The sequence below is a fragment of the Rhododendron vialii genome, chromosome 4a (genome assembly GCF_030253575.1).
Source record: "Rhododendron vialii isolate Sample 1 chromosome 4a, ASM3025357v1".
Taxonomy (NCBI): Eukaryota; Viridiplantae; Streptophyta; class Magnoliopsida; order Ericales; family Ericaceae; genus Rhododendron; species Rhododendron vialii.
Window position 1 is genome coordinate 41368347 of NC_080560.1, and position 15305 is coordinate 41383651.

General features: G+C 38.7%; 2 protein-coding genes across 3 annotated transcripts; both read left to right on the forward strand.

Moving 5' to 3' along the window:
• The first annotated feature begins 281 nt into the window (after positions 1-281).
• On the forward strand, positions 282-8185 carry LOC131322114 (uncharacterized). Of its 2 annotated transcripts, XM_058353268.1 has the most exons (5): positions 282-420; positions 603-636; positions 2391-2488; positions 2603-3424; positions 5472-8185. In XM_058353268.1, exons 4-5 carry the CDS (start codon positions 2603-2605, stop codon positions 7743-7745), a joined length of 3096 nt encoding a protein of 1031 aa, XP_058209251.1. In that variant the 5' UTR covers positions 282-420; positions 603-636; positions 2391-2488; the 3' UTR covers positions 7746-8185. The 2 variants fall into 2 exon arrangements, with proteins under 2 accessions (XP_058209251.1, XP_058209250.1); XM_058353267.1 differs by lacking the exon at positions 2391-2488.
• Positions 8186-10125: 1940 nt separating this feature from the next.
• On the forward strand, positions 10126-14944 carry LOC131322116 (uncharacterized). The gene is made up of 3 exons (XM_058353271.1): positions 10126-10656; positions 13228-13352; positions 14442-14944. Exons 1-3 carry the CDS (start codon positions 10494-10496, stop codon positions 14724-14726), a joined length of 573 nt encoding a protein of 190 aa, XP_058209254.1. The 5' UTR covers positions 10126-10493; the 3' UTR covers positions 14727-14944.
• The last annotated feature ends 361 nt before the right edge of the window (positions 14945-15305 follow it).

Sequence of the window (15305 nt, forward strand, 5' to 3'; positions counted from 1 at the left end):
ATTCACTTGAGATGATTTTTTACGGTAAAATAGTTTGGATCATCTTTGCAAAATCCAAAGTAGGCCTATCAAAAACGTTTGTGCAAGATTCGTGCAAAGTTGTGAGTGCTAACGGCCTTTTTTGCAAAAGTTGCTCCAAATTTCACCAAAAAAATCTTAAATTCCACGTGTCATTTCATGGGAAAGTGTCACGCTCGTCCCACTGCGCGTACATCTATTACTTTCGTCCTTTAAACGGACCAGACCCTCTCTCTCTCTCTCCTCTCTCTCTCTCTATACCCTCATACACAACACATTACTATTATACTTTTCTCTCTCTCTACATCTCTCTCCCTCTCCCTCTCTCTAAGCAGCGACTGCCGAGCGAGATAGTCTTTCGTTTTTCCTCTCTCCCAAGTCCTCCACACCAATTCAACTTCGGTAAGCCATAGAAAACCTCAGCTCTCCTTAACCATTTTCACTATATACACACACACACGTACATGTACGTATCTGTATGTATATATTATATCTATTTTTTTTTGGTTTTGTCTTCACGTTTTGTTTGTTTTGCATCTGTAACTTGTTAATCGAGGCATAACCGTGAACTCCCATTCCCTCAGGTTCGCTGCTTCACGTGGTTGTACTTCAATGGAGGTTAGCAAAATTTCCCTATCTCTCTTGTTATACACACCTAGATATGCGTGTGTATGTATACATGTATGTATGTATTGTTTGTGTGTATAATATGTTTGTACAGTTGGGTTTTGCGCGTGATACGATTTGATGTAGCTATCTTTGTTTTCCATGGTTCGGCTGTGTTATATTTTCCTCTAATTTGTTGGGATCACGTTTGGGATTTTTCACATGGATGGTAATTTGTTGTTTGAAAGTTATTTCTTTTTTATCTATTTTGTTGTTTCTTTTTTGCTGTTAATTTATGGGTTCTGTTTCATAGTAGTTGTTTGGTTTGGATTGTTGTTGGGTTTTCATATTTTGCGATTAATGTGCTTGTTTCTTGCTTTCTTACAATTTTTATGTTAAAGTCTTGGTTTTTGGTGAACTGGGTTGGTTCTATGTTTCAAATATGGATCTGGGTTTTTATTTTTTCTATTTTTATTTTTTTTATGTTTAGCATCATATCCTCTGCTTGCTTGTGTTTCTCTGGCCTGAAGTTTTCTTTTTTAAATTTTTCCTTGATATTTATGGGAATGTAAATGTGGGTTCTTGTTTTGTTATTTTCTTTAAAATTGTACTCCCTCCGTCCCATAATATTTGTCCGGTCCGCGAAACGAGGACTACAAAATAATGCATTTCTTTCGAGAAAAAATTTAAATTTTTTTCATAAGTTAAAAGAACTCGTCAAGATCTAGTAAATTGTTGAATTTTTTTTCAACTTTTCTCACAAAAATAGTATTATTTTTACGTCTCCGTTTTGCGGACCGGACAAATATTATGGGACGGAGAGAGTATTTTAAAATATCCATGACCTTATGCATTTGATTTCTGTATTTTTGGCTATCCTTCATTTTGCTTCTATTTTCTTTTCCTTCTAAGATTTTGAAAATATTTTAAATGCCCAAATTTTTTTCAAAGATGTTTGAAATCACTTTACTGAATTCTGCTATAATTTCTGGAGACGTTTTTTTTTTTTTTTTTGTGGCTTAGATGAATTGTGGATTTCTTATGTCTTAGTTAAGTGTATTGTTTAAGTACAAAAGTTTAGAATTTACTTAATGTTGGTAAAATGGGCGTGCCGTGCAATTTACTAGGTTTCGTGTTTCTCAGTAATGCAGTTTATTGGGGAATGCTATATTTTATTCACTTCACTTATAGATTAGTAATAGGGGCTACTCAATGCACGAGGCTCTCGCTACTATAGGGTCTAGAGAAGGGTTGGATGTACAGAGTCTTACCCCCGCAAACGGAGAGGTTGTTCTCACAACTCAAACCTGTGACTTGGTCACTAGGTCACGTTGGGGCAACAGTTTTGAAAATGTTTGTCAAATTTACACTTAGAGTAGAATTTGATTCTATTGATGAACTTCAAACATGAATGTACTTGGGTTGGAAAAGCTCAAAAGTTTAGGAGCCCAAAAGTTTAGGAGCTACCTTAAGCTCTGTCGTACTTCTTCTGGGGGAGGGGTTTGTTCGAAAAACTTCAATATCATCGGACAATACCATGTGGTAGAGCAGAAAGCATAAATTTTTTCTCAAGTTGTGGAGTCCGTACATTGTTTCCTTGTATTTATTGGTTTTCTGCTTCTTGTTTGATAGGGCGAAGGTTTTTCTTTTAATCCTTTCTCACTTGGTCAAAAATAAGAAAACCTTTCACATTCTGTATCAATTAGGAATCAAATTCTTGATTGATTATCTGTTGAAATCTGGATTTTTATTTTTTATTTTCACAGTTTGTATCACTTCCATGCACATACTAAGTTCCTTGGCGAAGTAATTTACACCAAATGAATTATTTTGTATATTCATTCACATAGAGGATCCAGTCCAAGTTAGTTTTTCTATTTCTACTGCTTCTTTAATGATTTGATATTTACCAAGGTGTAAACTGTGTTTTCGATCCATGTGTTGTCATGGTTTGGTATTGTTTCTTTTTATTTTGCAGATGGATTCAGTTGAACTGAACCAGAATGGGGACTGCATCGATGACACATCTGCAGAGAATTCACCATCTCCAGATTCCGCTGACGTTTACGGCATCTTTGGAGATCCGGAGTTACTACCTAGAGTGGGAAACCAGTACCAAGTTGAAATTCCAGCAGTTATTACAAAATCAGAGTATGTTTTGTACAAAAAGAACCCATTGGAGGTAGAATTTGCTCCTGGCTTTCCCAGTGATTTTCTTACAGGATTACCCATTCCAGTCATGTGGATCAATAAGGAAGTTAAGCACGTGAAACGTAAAGGGCTGCAATCTCTTAATCATTCAAATGGAAAAACCAACAAAAATGGTGTCTTGAAATCCGAAACCAATAAAGAGGCACCGATTTTTTCACCAGATCAAGATTCAAAACATAAAGTTGAGCCTGTGGATATTGCATTGGGAAACTTAGGTTTGGACCAAGAAATGGACTCTAAAACGCGTCAGAAGTACAAAGGTGAAGGATGTTGTTTGGTTCCTGGTTCCATTGGTGGTTCGTGGAGTGCTAGTGAAGAGGCAAGTTTCCTCCTTGGTTTGTATATCTTTGGGAAGAACCTTATTCAGGTGAAGAAGTTTATGGAGAGTAAGATGACTGGGGAAATACAGTCCTTTTACTATGGGAGGTTTTATCGATCCGACAAGTATCGAAGATGGTCAGATTGCCGGAAGATGAGAAGCAGAAAGTGTGTGTATGGGCAAAGGATTTTCACTGGATTAAGGCAACAGGAATTGTTATCTCGCTTGTTTCTCCATGTGTCGGAAGAATGCAAGAGCACTTTGTTGGAGGTACTTCCTGAAGTACTCAATCTTGTGTTCCTCCTTTTCTTTCCCACTACATGGGCCAAGGATACTCACATATAGATGTGCATGCACACAAGTATGTCACTTGCTGAACTTAGAAATGGCTTTTACACGGGCCTTCAGGAAGATCTCATCAACTTTTTTGGTCTTATTCTTTAGCATGAAGTTTTCTTTTCTGGTGGTAACTAGCTGCAATTTTGTTATACAAGGTCGAAAAAGTACATCATGTTATCACAATTGACCGCACCATCCTATGTTTTATTGACTCCGTTATTTATCTTAAACTTTCTTGGCGAACCAACTGTCGGAATGGTTATCTGAAAAAATGTTGTCCGGAAGGACACTTGTGCAACAATCCCAATAGCTGTCAGTTAACCCGTTTGGTTGGGCTATTCCAGTTTCTTTAATAACCACTTTTATTCCTTAGTACAACTTCTGGGTTTGTAGTTTATTCCGAAATAGTAAGTCACACATTTGATAGAGCCATAGAGTTGAGGGGGAAGAGTGATTCAAGTACCTGTAAATGGTAATGAAGTTCATCCATATCTCATTTGGATATAAGCAATTGCAAATTCCAAAGGTTCTTTTTTTCTACTACTCGATTAACTTAACTGCTCGTACTTGTTTGATGCCTGGATTTTTTGGCCAACTGTTTACCTTTTATTTTGTATATTTCACCCTCTTCTTGTCACAGACACACTTATCTAACATACTTTTATTCAGTATCCCTTTGGTATATATACCAAAAAAAGACGAGTTTTATTAGGTCTAGAAGTTGTATCAAGTATCATCCTGCAAGCTCATTGCTTTATGTGTTTTTGATTTGCTCATTGTCTTGGATTTAGTTGAGTTCTATGACATTGAATGGCCAAACAACCAAGCAATTGTCATCTTCATTTCACCACATCTGGTGATCTCTGATAAAGAAGCACAAACATTTGTAAGATTTGGCATGCGCCTCACACAACACCACATGATGCCATCGGGCACTTCTATACAACTCAAAACAGACCCACTATTCCTTAATATTTTCTCAACTGTGATACCCTTCAGACACTTGTAGAACACTTGACTCTTGCTTAGTAGCACATTACAAGTCAACTTAGAATCCAGTGTTAAAGAAAATCGATATGAGGTAATGCATATTGTCTTCCTTTAGGCTTTAGCAATTAGTGTTCCACTAGTCTTTGTTAGTATATCTTTGGATGAGATATTCACATGCATGGGACAGTTATAGCTTACCCTTGTATACGCCATATGTAGGGAGTAGTAAATAAATAAAACTGCATTTTTGTGTGTCTCATTTCCTACATTTTTAAGAATTTCCATGTCCGCGTGTCCGTGTCTTTTCACGTGTCCATGTTTGTGTCTTTTAAGTGTACAATAAGGCATGATAAACATCTCATAGTTCTATGAAATGGAAGCCATGTCAGCATTTCATTTCCGAAATAGCAATCCCCAGTTGGAACATGTAGATGTGTATAGCTATGATCAAGGGCCTTTATCATCTAGGAGATGTCGGGAAAGGAGTCTATAAGTATTATTACTGTAATGATTGTGGTTAGGATTACTATTTTATCATTTGTAATGATTAATTGCTTGAAAAATCTCCCTTTCTGCCATTGTTACTTATTTTCCCTCTCCCAGGTATTTTTAAAAGGAACATTGAGTTTTATGCTGGTAATCTGTGCAAAACCTTGTAGATAACTTCGAACTATCTATCGGGAATTATCTACTCCAAAGGTTATATTTCAGTGGTTTCCTCTGCAATTTTTAGTCATCCTTCTTAAACTTGTGATCAAGTGACCAGCCTTCATATACTTTCGATTGGAGAGCTCTTGTATTTAGTAGCATGCAGTGCTTTCCTTTGATCATATGCCTTTTTCCACCCCGTGATCTATACTAAAGTATTGCTGAACTAACACATTCTAGTGTGATTTAGCGGAAACTGTCATTAGGGCTATAATTTACCTTTGCTGCTCTGTATTGCGAACATGATTTCCTGCTTAATTATACCTGTATCAACTGACAGGTATCCAAGACTTTTGGGGAGGGGAAAATGCTATTAGAGGAGTATGTCTCTACTTTAAAAGCTTTAGTTGGGATAAGCAGTCTCGTAGAGGCCGTTGGAATTGGTAAAGGGAAGAGAGATCTAACAGGCATCACAATGGAGCCATTGAAATCCAATCACGGTGTTTCTACGCGCTCAGAAGTACCAATTGGGAAAGCATGCTCCTCTCTCACACCCACAGAAATCATCAAGTTTCTCACGGGAGATTTCCGTTTGAGCAAGGCTCGATCAAACGACTTGTTTTGGGAAGCAGTTTGGCCCCGTTTGCTAGCAAGAGGTTGGCACTCTGAGCAACCCAAGGATTATAACTATGCCGCTGGTTATAAGCATTCTTTGGTCTTTCTTATGCCCGGTGTGAAAAAGTTTTCTAGAAGGAGGCTAGTGAAAGGAAACCACTTTTTCGATTCCGTTACTGATGTTCTGAGTAAAGTTGCTTCGGACCCTGGTCTACTTGAGCTGGAGACGGAAGCGGATGAGAGAAATGGAAAAAAGGAAGAGGATGGGTGGAAAATGGAAACCAAAACAGATCAACGTCACTGTTATCTTCAGCCGCGGACTCCGAATCTCATTACGGATGTCATGAAATTTACGGTGGTGGATACAAGCATGGGTGATGGGAAAATATTTAAGATGAGAGAATTGAAAACGTTGCCAAATGAAGTTCTGAAAACGACCATCTCCAGAAGCCATTCTGAAGAAAGTGATGATGGTGGTTCTGAGCCTGAGGCGTCGTCTGAAGATATGGAGGTTGTTGATACCGTGCTATTCGATCCTGAGGGCTTTTGTGGTTCCAATTCCGCAAATGGTACCTTCTCTTGTGAGAAAAAACCTGAAATTGGTGCTTCAAACCAAGGGAGCAAGCGTTTGGATTCTGGGGCTGCATCCATTAAGAGTTCGAAGGATCATAACAATTTCTGTGAAAACAAGAAGCCAAGAAAGTCTAAAGAGAGCAGCCGGGGGATGAAACAAGATAATGTGAACTATTTATCCCCGGTAACAAAAAGGCGGGTCAATACTGTTTTACTTGATCAAGAGGACACCATTAAGTTTGATTCCACAAAGACATTGTCTTCTATCGGTATGTTTCCTTACGAGAAAAATCTTGGAATTGGTGATTCAAAAGGAGGAAATAAGGGTTTGGATCCTGGTACTTCATCCGTTAAAAGTCCCAAGGATTTGAACAATTTTGCCGAAAATAAGAAGCCAAGAAAGTCGAAACACAGCAGCTGGGGTATGAAACAAGATGACTTGAACTATTTGGCCCCGGTAACAGAAGGGAGTTTTGGTACCATGACATTTGATCAAGAGGACACCAACAAATCCATTTCTGCGAAGATATTGCCGGATATCAGGATGTTTTCTTTTGAGAAAAATCTTGGTACTTCAAACCAAGGGACTCATGGTTTGGATTTTGGAGCTGCATCTGTTAAAATTTCTGAGGACTCCAACAATTTCTGCAAAAATAAGCAGCCAAAGAAGTCTGAAAATTCCAGATGGGGGACGAAACAAGATGATTTGACCTATTTAGCCCCAGTAACGAAAAGGCGTCGGAGATTAAGTGCCTGTAGTCGGGCCGAGAGTAGCCATCAAATTCCCGGTTTCTCAGTGGACCCCAGTTTGGGACAAGAAAAGCATATTTGCTGCTCAGAAACTACTGATTCAAGCGAAAACAATCTCTCTGGGATTTTTTCTGCTAAAAAAGTCGCTTCTGCCAGTTCATCGAAAGGAAGCCCCATTGAGAGCAGTGAGGGCATTTCTTGTGAAACCCGCATCTTTGTTGCAGAAGGTTCTTGTCATACTAAACCACAACCCAGACCGTTGATTGACCTAAACTTGCCTCAGGTCTCACCAGATTTTGAAACCAGTGAAGAAAACGAAACAAGCAGATTAGAAGATTCTTCAGCACCAAATCCCCCTGCTGACGTCTCCTCTTCTGAGCAACAGCCTAATGGAAATTCCAGAAGGCAAAGCACAAGAAACAGGCCACTGACTGTAAAAGCATTGGAAGCACTTGCAAATGGGTTTTTAACCACCCCCACAAGGCGGAAGAATAAAGAAGCTTTTTCAAGAGAGAATTCAATGAGATCAAGACTGCCTCGACAGGACCACAGTGGAGTGGAGACCACAGAGGACTTCGGTTGTGGAACTGCAGTGGCTTCCCAGGAGGGTGAAGCCAGAAATGAAGAGAGTAATGGTGATGTTGAGATTTTGGGCGAATTTCAGATTTGTCAGTGAATCAGCAAACTCATCTATTTTATGCAGAAATGTGGCAGTGATCTTTCCTATGAAGCTGATTTTTATCAGAAAAAATACTCACCTCTGGTGAAATTCTGCTATCGAAAACTGGGAACGAGAGGAATAGTGCTCTTTTCAATCTGAGTTAATGGACTCATTTGATTGCTAGCTGATTCATTTTGCAGCAGCTGACGCTTCGAATTAGTTGCAGCAACTTTTCGGCCACAATTCAATCTATTCAGGTGGATGTTTCGGTTTCTTTCCCGTGATCATGTTCCGCGTTGAATCAGTTCATTTGTAGTGAATGTATCTTCTCCCAATAATCTCCAACATTCATATTCATCCATCATACTTTCAGTTAGTTGTCTAGAAGAGGGACATCAAAAACCTAGAACTAATGTTACTTTTTTCCCATATGTATCTTTGTAGATTTTGTCTCTTTTGCCTGTTTTAGAAATTTGCTCTAGCATTACATAAAGTAGTTGATAGTACTTGAGGAGCAAAATTGTCATTTTACCTGAGGCCCATGGACGAAAAATCATCTACCCTCACGCCCTTTATAGGTTGTATATTTAACTCAGGCCCATGGATGAAAGTTTCATCATCTCGTGCTTTATATATTATAACAAAAGTGTTAGGATCTAGGACACTTAGTCTATGAAAGTGTTCGGGAAAGAAAATGGATGGACCATTCATTTTTTTTTCCAAACACTTTCATAGACTGAGTGTACTGGACAGTACCAGACCTCATATTGTAATTTATAATAGATACCATGATTCTTTCTACTTCTGTCAATAGCAAGTTTTAACCCCACCTTTGAAAAAAGTCAAGTTTCAGGCCACCATAGTACGTGAATGTGGTGATCCTTTTGACCACGTTTGAGGGCAAATTTAGATGATCTTGAACTTTAATGCAGAGGAGAGGAGTGCAAGTGGGAAAGGACCCGGGGGCTCTGCTGCCCAGAGAGGCGCAGCAGCCCCTACCCCCAGTACCAATACGTCCCCGTTTTGATTGAAAAAAAATTCAAAACCTTCCGTTTGCAATCCTATGGAGCAGAAACGTGATTATGAGAGCTTTAAAGACAAAATTTAATTATGGCTCTTTAGATTAATATGATCATAATAATATCTTTATACTGGTTCAAACGGAGTAAAAATTGAAATACTTAATTTTTTATCCATATATTTTAATATATAACCGTCTAAAAAAACTTAAGTGTTCAAATTTTCACTCCGTTTGAATCGGTGCAATAATTTTGTTATTATTATCATATTATTCTAAAAAGTCATAATTAATTGTTGTTTATAGGGCTCTCATAATCACATTTATGCTCTATATGGTCCTAAATAAAGAGCATATACTTCATATAAGAGCCCTATAGATAAAAATGAATTACGACGTTTTAGAATAATATGATCAGAAGAATAAGATCTTTACACCGATTCAAACGGAGTGAAAATTTTAACATTTAATTTTTTTAGACGGTTATATATTAAAAAATATGGTTAAAAAATTAAGTATTCTAATTTTCGCTCCGTTTGAACCGGTACAAAGATATTATTATTCTGATTATATTATTCCAAAGAGCCATAATTAAATTTTATCTTTAAGACTTTTATAATTACGTTTCTGCTCCATAGGATTGCAAACGGAAGGTGTTAGGATTTTTTTTTCACCAAAACGGCGACTTTATTGGTACTGGGTAGGGTGATGATACTGGGCAGGGGCTGCTGCGCCTCCTGCGCAGCAGAGCCCCCGGGTCCAGTGGGAAATGCCACTCCTTTTATAAATTTTTGTATGGTGATCACAAGGCATGGCGTTCGAGTTCCCTCAACACTACACACCCATACATGAATATATGGCTACAGAGAATGTTGTCCCAAGATTGCTAAATAATTACTCTTCTTTTTACTCATTGCAGAAAGAGAGTATTCGATTTTCCACCCATAATAAAAGGGAGAAATAAAAACTAGCCCTGGGACAATATTGGAATACATGGTCTATTAGGATCCAAATTATATTAACCCAAACGGATTTTGGTTCACGGAGGCATGAGAAAATGAATAAATGGCTTGCCCTAAGAAGTCACAAGCTTGAATTCCATAAAAGCCTATAATTTCAAACCTTGAGGCTACGAGAGGTTTGACTCCTCGTTAATTTCAAGATTTCAAAATTAATTGAAGTGCATGTAAATTCATATAGACATCTTGGTATAAAACAATGGTATAAAACAATGGCAGAGCCGAGTACTATATGGGGCTCAAGTGACATCTGTCTAGCAATGTTACCAACATAATTGTGTCAAACGGTTCCGAACGCAATTGTGTGTGGAGTTGGGTTTTTTAAGACTTTTTTGTTTCAAATGTCTGGCCTTTGATTGATATTGCCTCAAATTTGTAGAGGTATAAATGCCATCAATTATCAAACTCCTACGGTCCTACCCCAACCAACCTAGACCCAAAAAAAGTGCACAAAGAACCCCTACGGCCCTACGTGTCAGCACAATGCACCGCCACGTGGACGCTCCGTCTTCAACCCAATTGATTCTCTAGTAGGGTTCCTCCGGTTAACTTTTTCCATTGATGAGAAAACTTCACTGGTCTGAAGCTCTTATAGTTTGATGTTTTAGGGGGAGAGAGAGAGAGAGAGAGAGAGAGAGAGAGAGAGAGAGATATATATATATACACACATATACAGAGAGAGAGAGAGTGGAAACGAATTCTAGAGAGAGAGAGAGAGGGAGGGGAATGGGGCAAGCATTTCGTCGAGCATCTGGAAGAATACGAAGTACGAGTCTCGATCCACTGTCGTCTTCTTCTTCTCCTTCTTCAGTGAAGAAGGCCGTTGATAGCCGGCCGGCGGTGGCTCCGTCCGACAAGTTCACCGGAGAAACTGTTGGTCCAGGTTCCGGTGAGTGTTCTTTCAGCTCAGTTTCAAAATTTAGGGCTAACAAATGAACGATTTGATAGACAGCCTGTCTATCTTTTCTGGTACAATATTAATAAGGCTTACATACTGTGAATTCAAATTGGATTATGACCCATTTAAGTGCGCGAAGACTCAAAATTTGTGTTGCATTGATATTCAATCTTAGAATACTCCAGTAGGGCTGCGAACAAACTGAGCTGCTCGTGGCTTGGCTTGTTAAGGCAAGGCTAGGCTCGGCTCTACTCGTTTAGTAATCGAGCCGAACTGGAGGTCGAGTTTTAGGCTAGTTTACTAAACAAGCCGAGCTCGAAACTCAAAAGCTCGGCTCGGCTAGCAAAAGCTCGGCTCGTTTCTCTAAGCTCGGCTTGTTTAAAGAGGTTCGTTAGGTAAATTAGCCTCGTTAAGGGCTCGGCTCCTTGTGAATGAGCTGAGCTCGAACATGACAAAGCTCGGCTCATTTGCACCCCTAACTGAAAGTATGTGTCTAAAAGTTAGGTATTGGTATGGGGACATTGGACAGTTTATTTCATAGTATTTTTTTTCCGGAGTTTATGTAGAAGACTTGTATATACGTTTGTTTAGAAAGGTTCTTGAAAATTGAAATCACATGGGATCATGGGGAGAAACGCAAATCGAACTTGAAGGGCCAAACTATGAGAGAGAAATTTTTGTAGGATGATTTTTTGAAGTTAAATTTTTGTAGGATCGTTGGATTATGAGCCATTTCTATACGTGAAGACTTAAAATTTGGGTTGCATTGATGTTCAAGAATCAGGCTGGCCTCCTTATACTTCAATCTTAAAATACTGAAATATGTGTCCTGAAGCTAGGTATTGGTATGGGGACTCTGAACAGTTACTTGAAAAGAATATCATCTAGGATTTTATATAAAACTTGGAGTATTTTTGATACATTTATGCAGAAATGTTCTTGAAATCGCATGGGAATGACAAAGATTTTTTTTTCCAAGCATTACAAAGGCTGTTCTATTTATTGCACAATATATAACCAACAACGCTTACACACTGTGAATTCAATTTGGACTATGAGCCATTTCAGTCCTTGAAGACTCGTAATTTGTGTTACATGGAGTATTCAAGAGGCAGAACTTCTTAAACTTCAGTCTTGAAATACAGGAATATGTGTCCAAAAGCTAGGTATTGGTACGGGGACACTGAACAGTTATTTGAGAAGTATATGGTGTGGGTTTGTATATAAAGACTTCTCTATGGTACAGTTATTTAGAAATGTTCTTGAAATGGCATGGGATCATGGGCAGAGCCATGAATTGAACTTGAGTTACTCGACGGGCAGAAGTATGAGAAAGAAATTTTCGTAGAATGCTTTTTCAAAGTTAAATTCAGTCATTCGAGTCTCTATAGAATGGTTTTGATAAATTGGACAATTAATGTTGAGATATTATTGATTGTATCATGACACTTATAAGTATTATTGTCAGGGATAACAAGTATTCACTATACTATAGTGTGCTTAAAGTGTAGATTGTTCATAGCTTTCTTTTTCGCTTGGAATTTATGTTTTTTAAATCAATATCTTATGAAACTGAACTGTGCTCAAAATATTGTTTTGGGTGGGTATGGGCTCTGCGGACCCCACGATACCTGCCTTGCATACGAATTACCAAAAAATGGGATTTCTGATACCTGCTGTTAGAAATGTTACTTTTTCAGCTTTTTGCTGTGTGGGCTTCGTGTTTTTCATGTATCATGGGAGTTAGAGGTTGCAAGTGTGTCGGTTGGTTATTGGTGTCGGCCACATATCCCACACCCTAACCCAATTTTCTAAGTGTTGGACACGGATAATTGCATACATTTAGACGAGTCGTAACACATTTTATTTTTTTATGTTTCCTGTTTGATATCCTTGTTTTATAACTATTTGCAATGGTAAAGAATCGGTACTTCACAAAAGAGTGGTTTTGGGTCTTCTTTTACGAATTGAAGGTCCAGTTAAGTGGGGATGGGTTTACTTTTCGCAATCCAGGGCTAGAATGTTCATTTCCATGCCTCTCATGGGTGACAACTCACTTTCTTATATTAATTATATGTTATGCTTCATTCACTTTATGCGTCTTACTTGTCATTTGAAGCAGTCTAATTTCATATGTGAAATTGTGGAAGTCATATGTTACTCATCCCTTATCCACTGTTCAAATACATCTCTCACTCCTTAGGAAGTTGCATTACCAATGCCGAGTTTGATGGAGATCATTTTGGATGAACGCTTAATGCTTAACTAAGTAGCATTCTGTTCTTGGCCTTTCTTAAACTATGCACATGTTGTGGTCAACCCAACCTCACAAAAGAAAATTGGAGGGAATATGCTCGTTGTACAAAAAATTCAGAACTCAATACGCGTACACCTTAAGTGTGCCTGTGATGGAACATATCGTGTTCTTTGGCCTTTTCTTGAACGCAATTATCGATTAGAATGTGTAGGCACACTCCATGTTATCTGTTTTTTATTCCTCAAATTTTTCTTCATCACTTATCATCTTAAACTGATGGGTTCTCTTTTTCCCCTTTTCTGTAGAGGTTGAGCCAAGAATTAATGCAGAAAACATGCTTGAAGAAAGGGATCCGCAGTATGATGTTATGCTTAATCAAATGGTGGGTAGAATTAAATCCAAACCTGGAGGGAAACTTGAGATGGGGGAGGTGAGTTAATGGAAGCTGTTATTCTTTCTTCTTTAACTTCCTTTAGCAAGTACTGTTGAGTGTTGATATATGTAATGTGATTTCCCGGTGTTGCTGTGCTTCAACTATTGTGAAAGCTTGGAAAACTAGAGACACGCCTTCATCAGCATCTATTCTAGAAAGGCATTCTAGAATTTCCATGATGACTTTATGGCTCTAGGTAGAGTGTTTCGTCCAAACATGTGTAGTTCTACACTTGTGCATTTCTTACTTGGGCCTCTTCTTTTCATTGGGCCAATGGAAGCTTAAACGGCTTTCATATTTTTTACTTCAAGTAGGAGTGGATTCCACAACTTGGACTTCTTAAGAGTAAAAGTTAAGCACACCAAACTTCTTGATTTGTTGACTCTCGGTGTGTATGTTGTTCGGTGCGATATGGAGCCTAATTAGGTGCAACTTCCTCGCCTTCTTTTAGCAACGTAGGTGGCATAGATGCATGCTGCATTTCGTTCACTTACTACTTATGTGCCGACTCTTCTTGTGATTTTGCATAAAGCCATAAACGACCATTGCTAACAAACACTCATTGGGTGGTGGTCAAGTGGCAAATATTGACCAAATGTTTATAGAAGTTCTATGCACTTTTTCCTCTTCTCAACGAAGTTGGACGTATTTCAATGCAATTTTCACGTATTCAACATACACATCCATCACCCGGTGAATTGTGGTAGGCATTTTCCATGTACTATTATGCAGGAGTTGAGGACTGCACATTTGCTAGCTATATGTGCACTGAAATTTCAGGTTCCTCAGTGAACATCATTTTGTAGAATTCCTCTGTCTTCTTCTCGCCGCTTTTCTCGTCCATCCTGCCCTGCTCCGCAACGAGGAAGTAGTACGTTTTGGCACTCATTTTAGAATACAAATGTCTGGTAGCAGATACTGAAAACGAGTTGGAGAACAAAGAATACCTGGATTTTCTCTTTAAACCCAGAATAATCCTAGCATAACAGTATGCATTTAGGACATGCTACAAGTGAAGCGCCTTGGTTTAGTTGGCCCGCCCCATCTTTTGCTTTCAATTGTTTAACTCTGGGTTTTCTGTCACAGGCGTCAGTGGTGGATAAGTATAAAAGGCCCATGCCGAAACTGAGAAATACAACGGTAGATTCCGGCAGATACGAGGAAAGGCCTGTTCCCCCAGGGACCCTAAACGTTGCACAGCTACGACACATCATTCTCTTGCATCACGGCAAGGCCGATGATCACAGTGGGCCCATGGATGTCCACCAGATTGCCGAGAAATTCCGAGTTGATGTCGCGCAGATCCAAAAGATTCTCCAATCGGTGTCCTTGCCACCAGAGGACAGCAGTAGAAAGAGAGATGATCAGTGACTATCTCTTGTTTTCAACCTTTCCGATTATTTCTCATTCTCAACAGAAATTGTGTATCGAAATTCAAGACCGTCTATTGTTCGAATCGGTCACAAAAATTTTGATCGAGCAGAGTCCGATGGTTAAGCGTTCATGAGTTAAATCTTTTGGGAATTCCTATTGTAACCAATAATTGACAAAACGTTCTACATGGTTTATAAGATAAAGAAGTTGGCTTATTTGGTGCTTTTGCAATAATTTTTGCCGTTTGAGCAATTATTCCGTGGTCCTGGGACATGGTCATATGTGATTACGGATTCTGCATGATTTTGTAGTGATTATTGGCTCTGCGTGGTTGTGTAGTGATCATGGCTGTGGTTGTGTAGCGATCATGACTCTGCGTGGTTGTGTAGTGATCATGGCTCTGCATGCCAACCGACCATGTGCCCTAGAAGGATCGAATAATTTTTCGATTCGTAGAGCATGAACCATTTACAGTAGAAACTGTGTTCGGATAATAAACTTGTGGAAAGATGTCTAAAGGGAAAGAAGAATATTAAAAATCTGAATTCAATAAGCTGTTTATTTCGTCTTCTTACC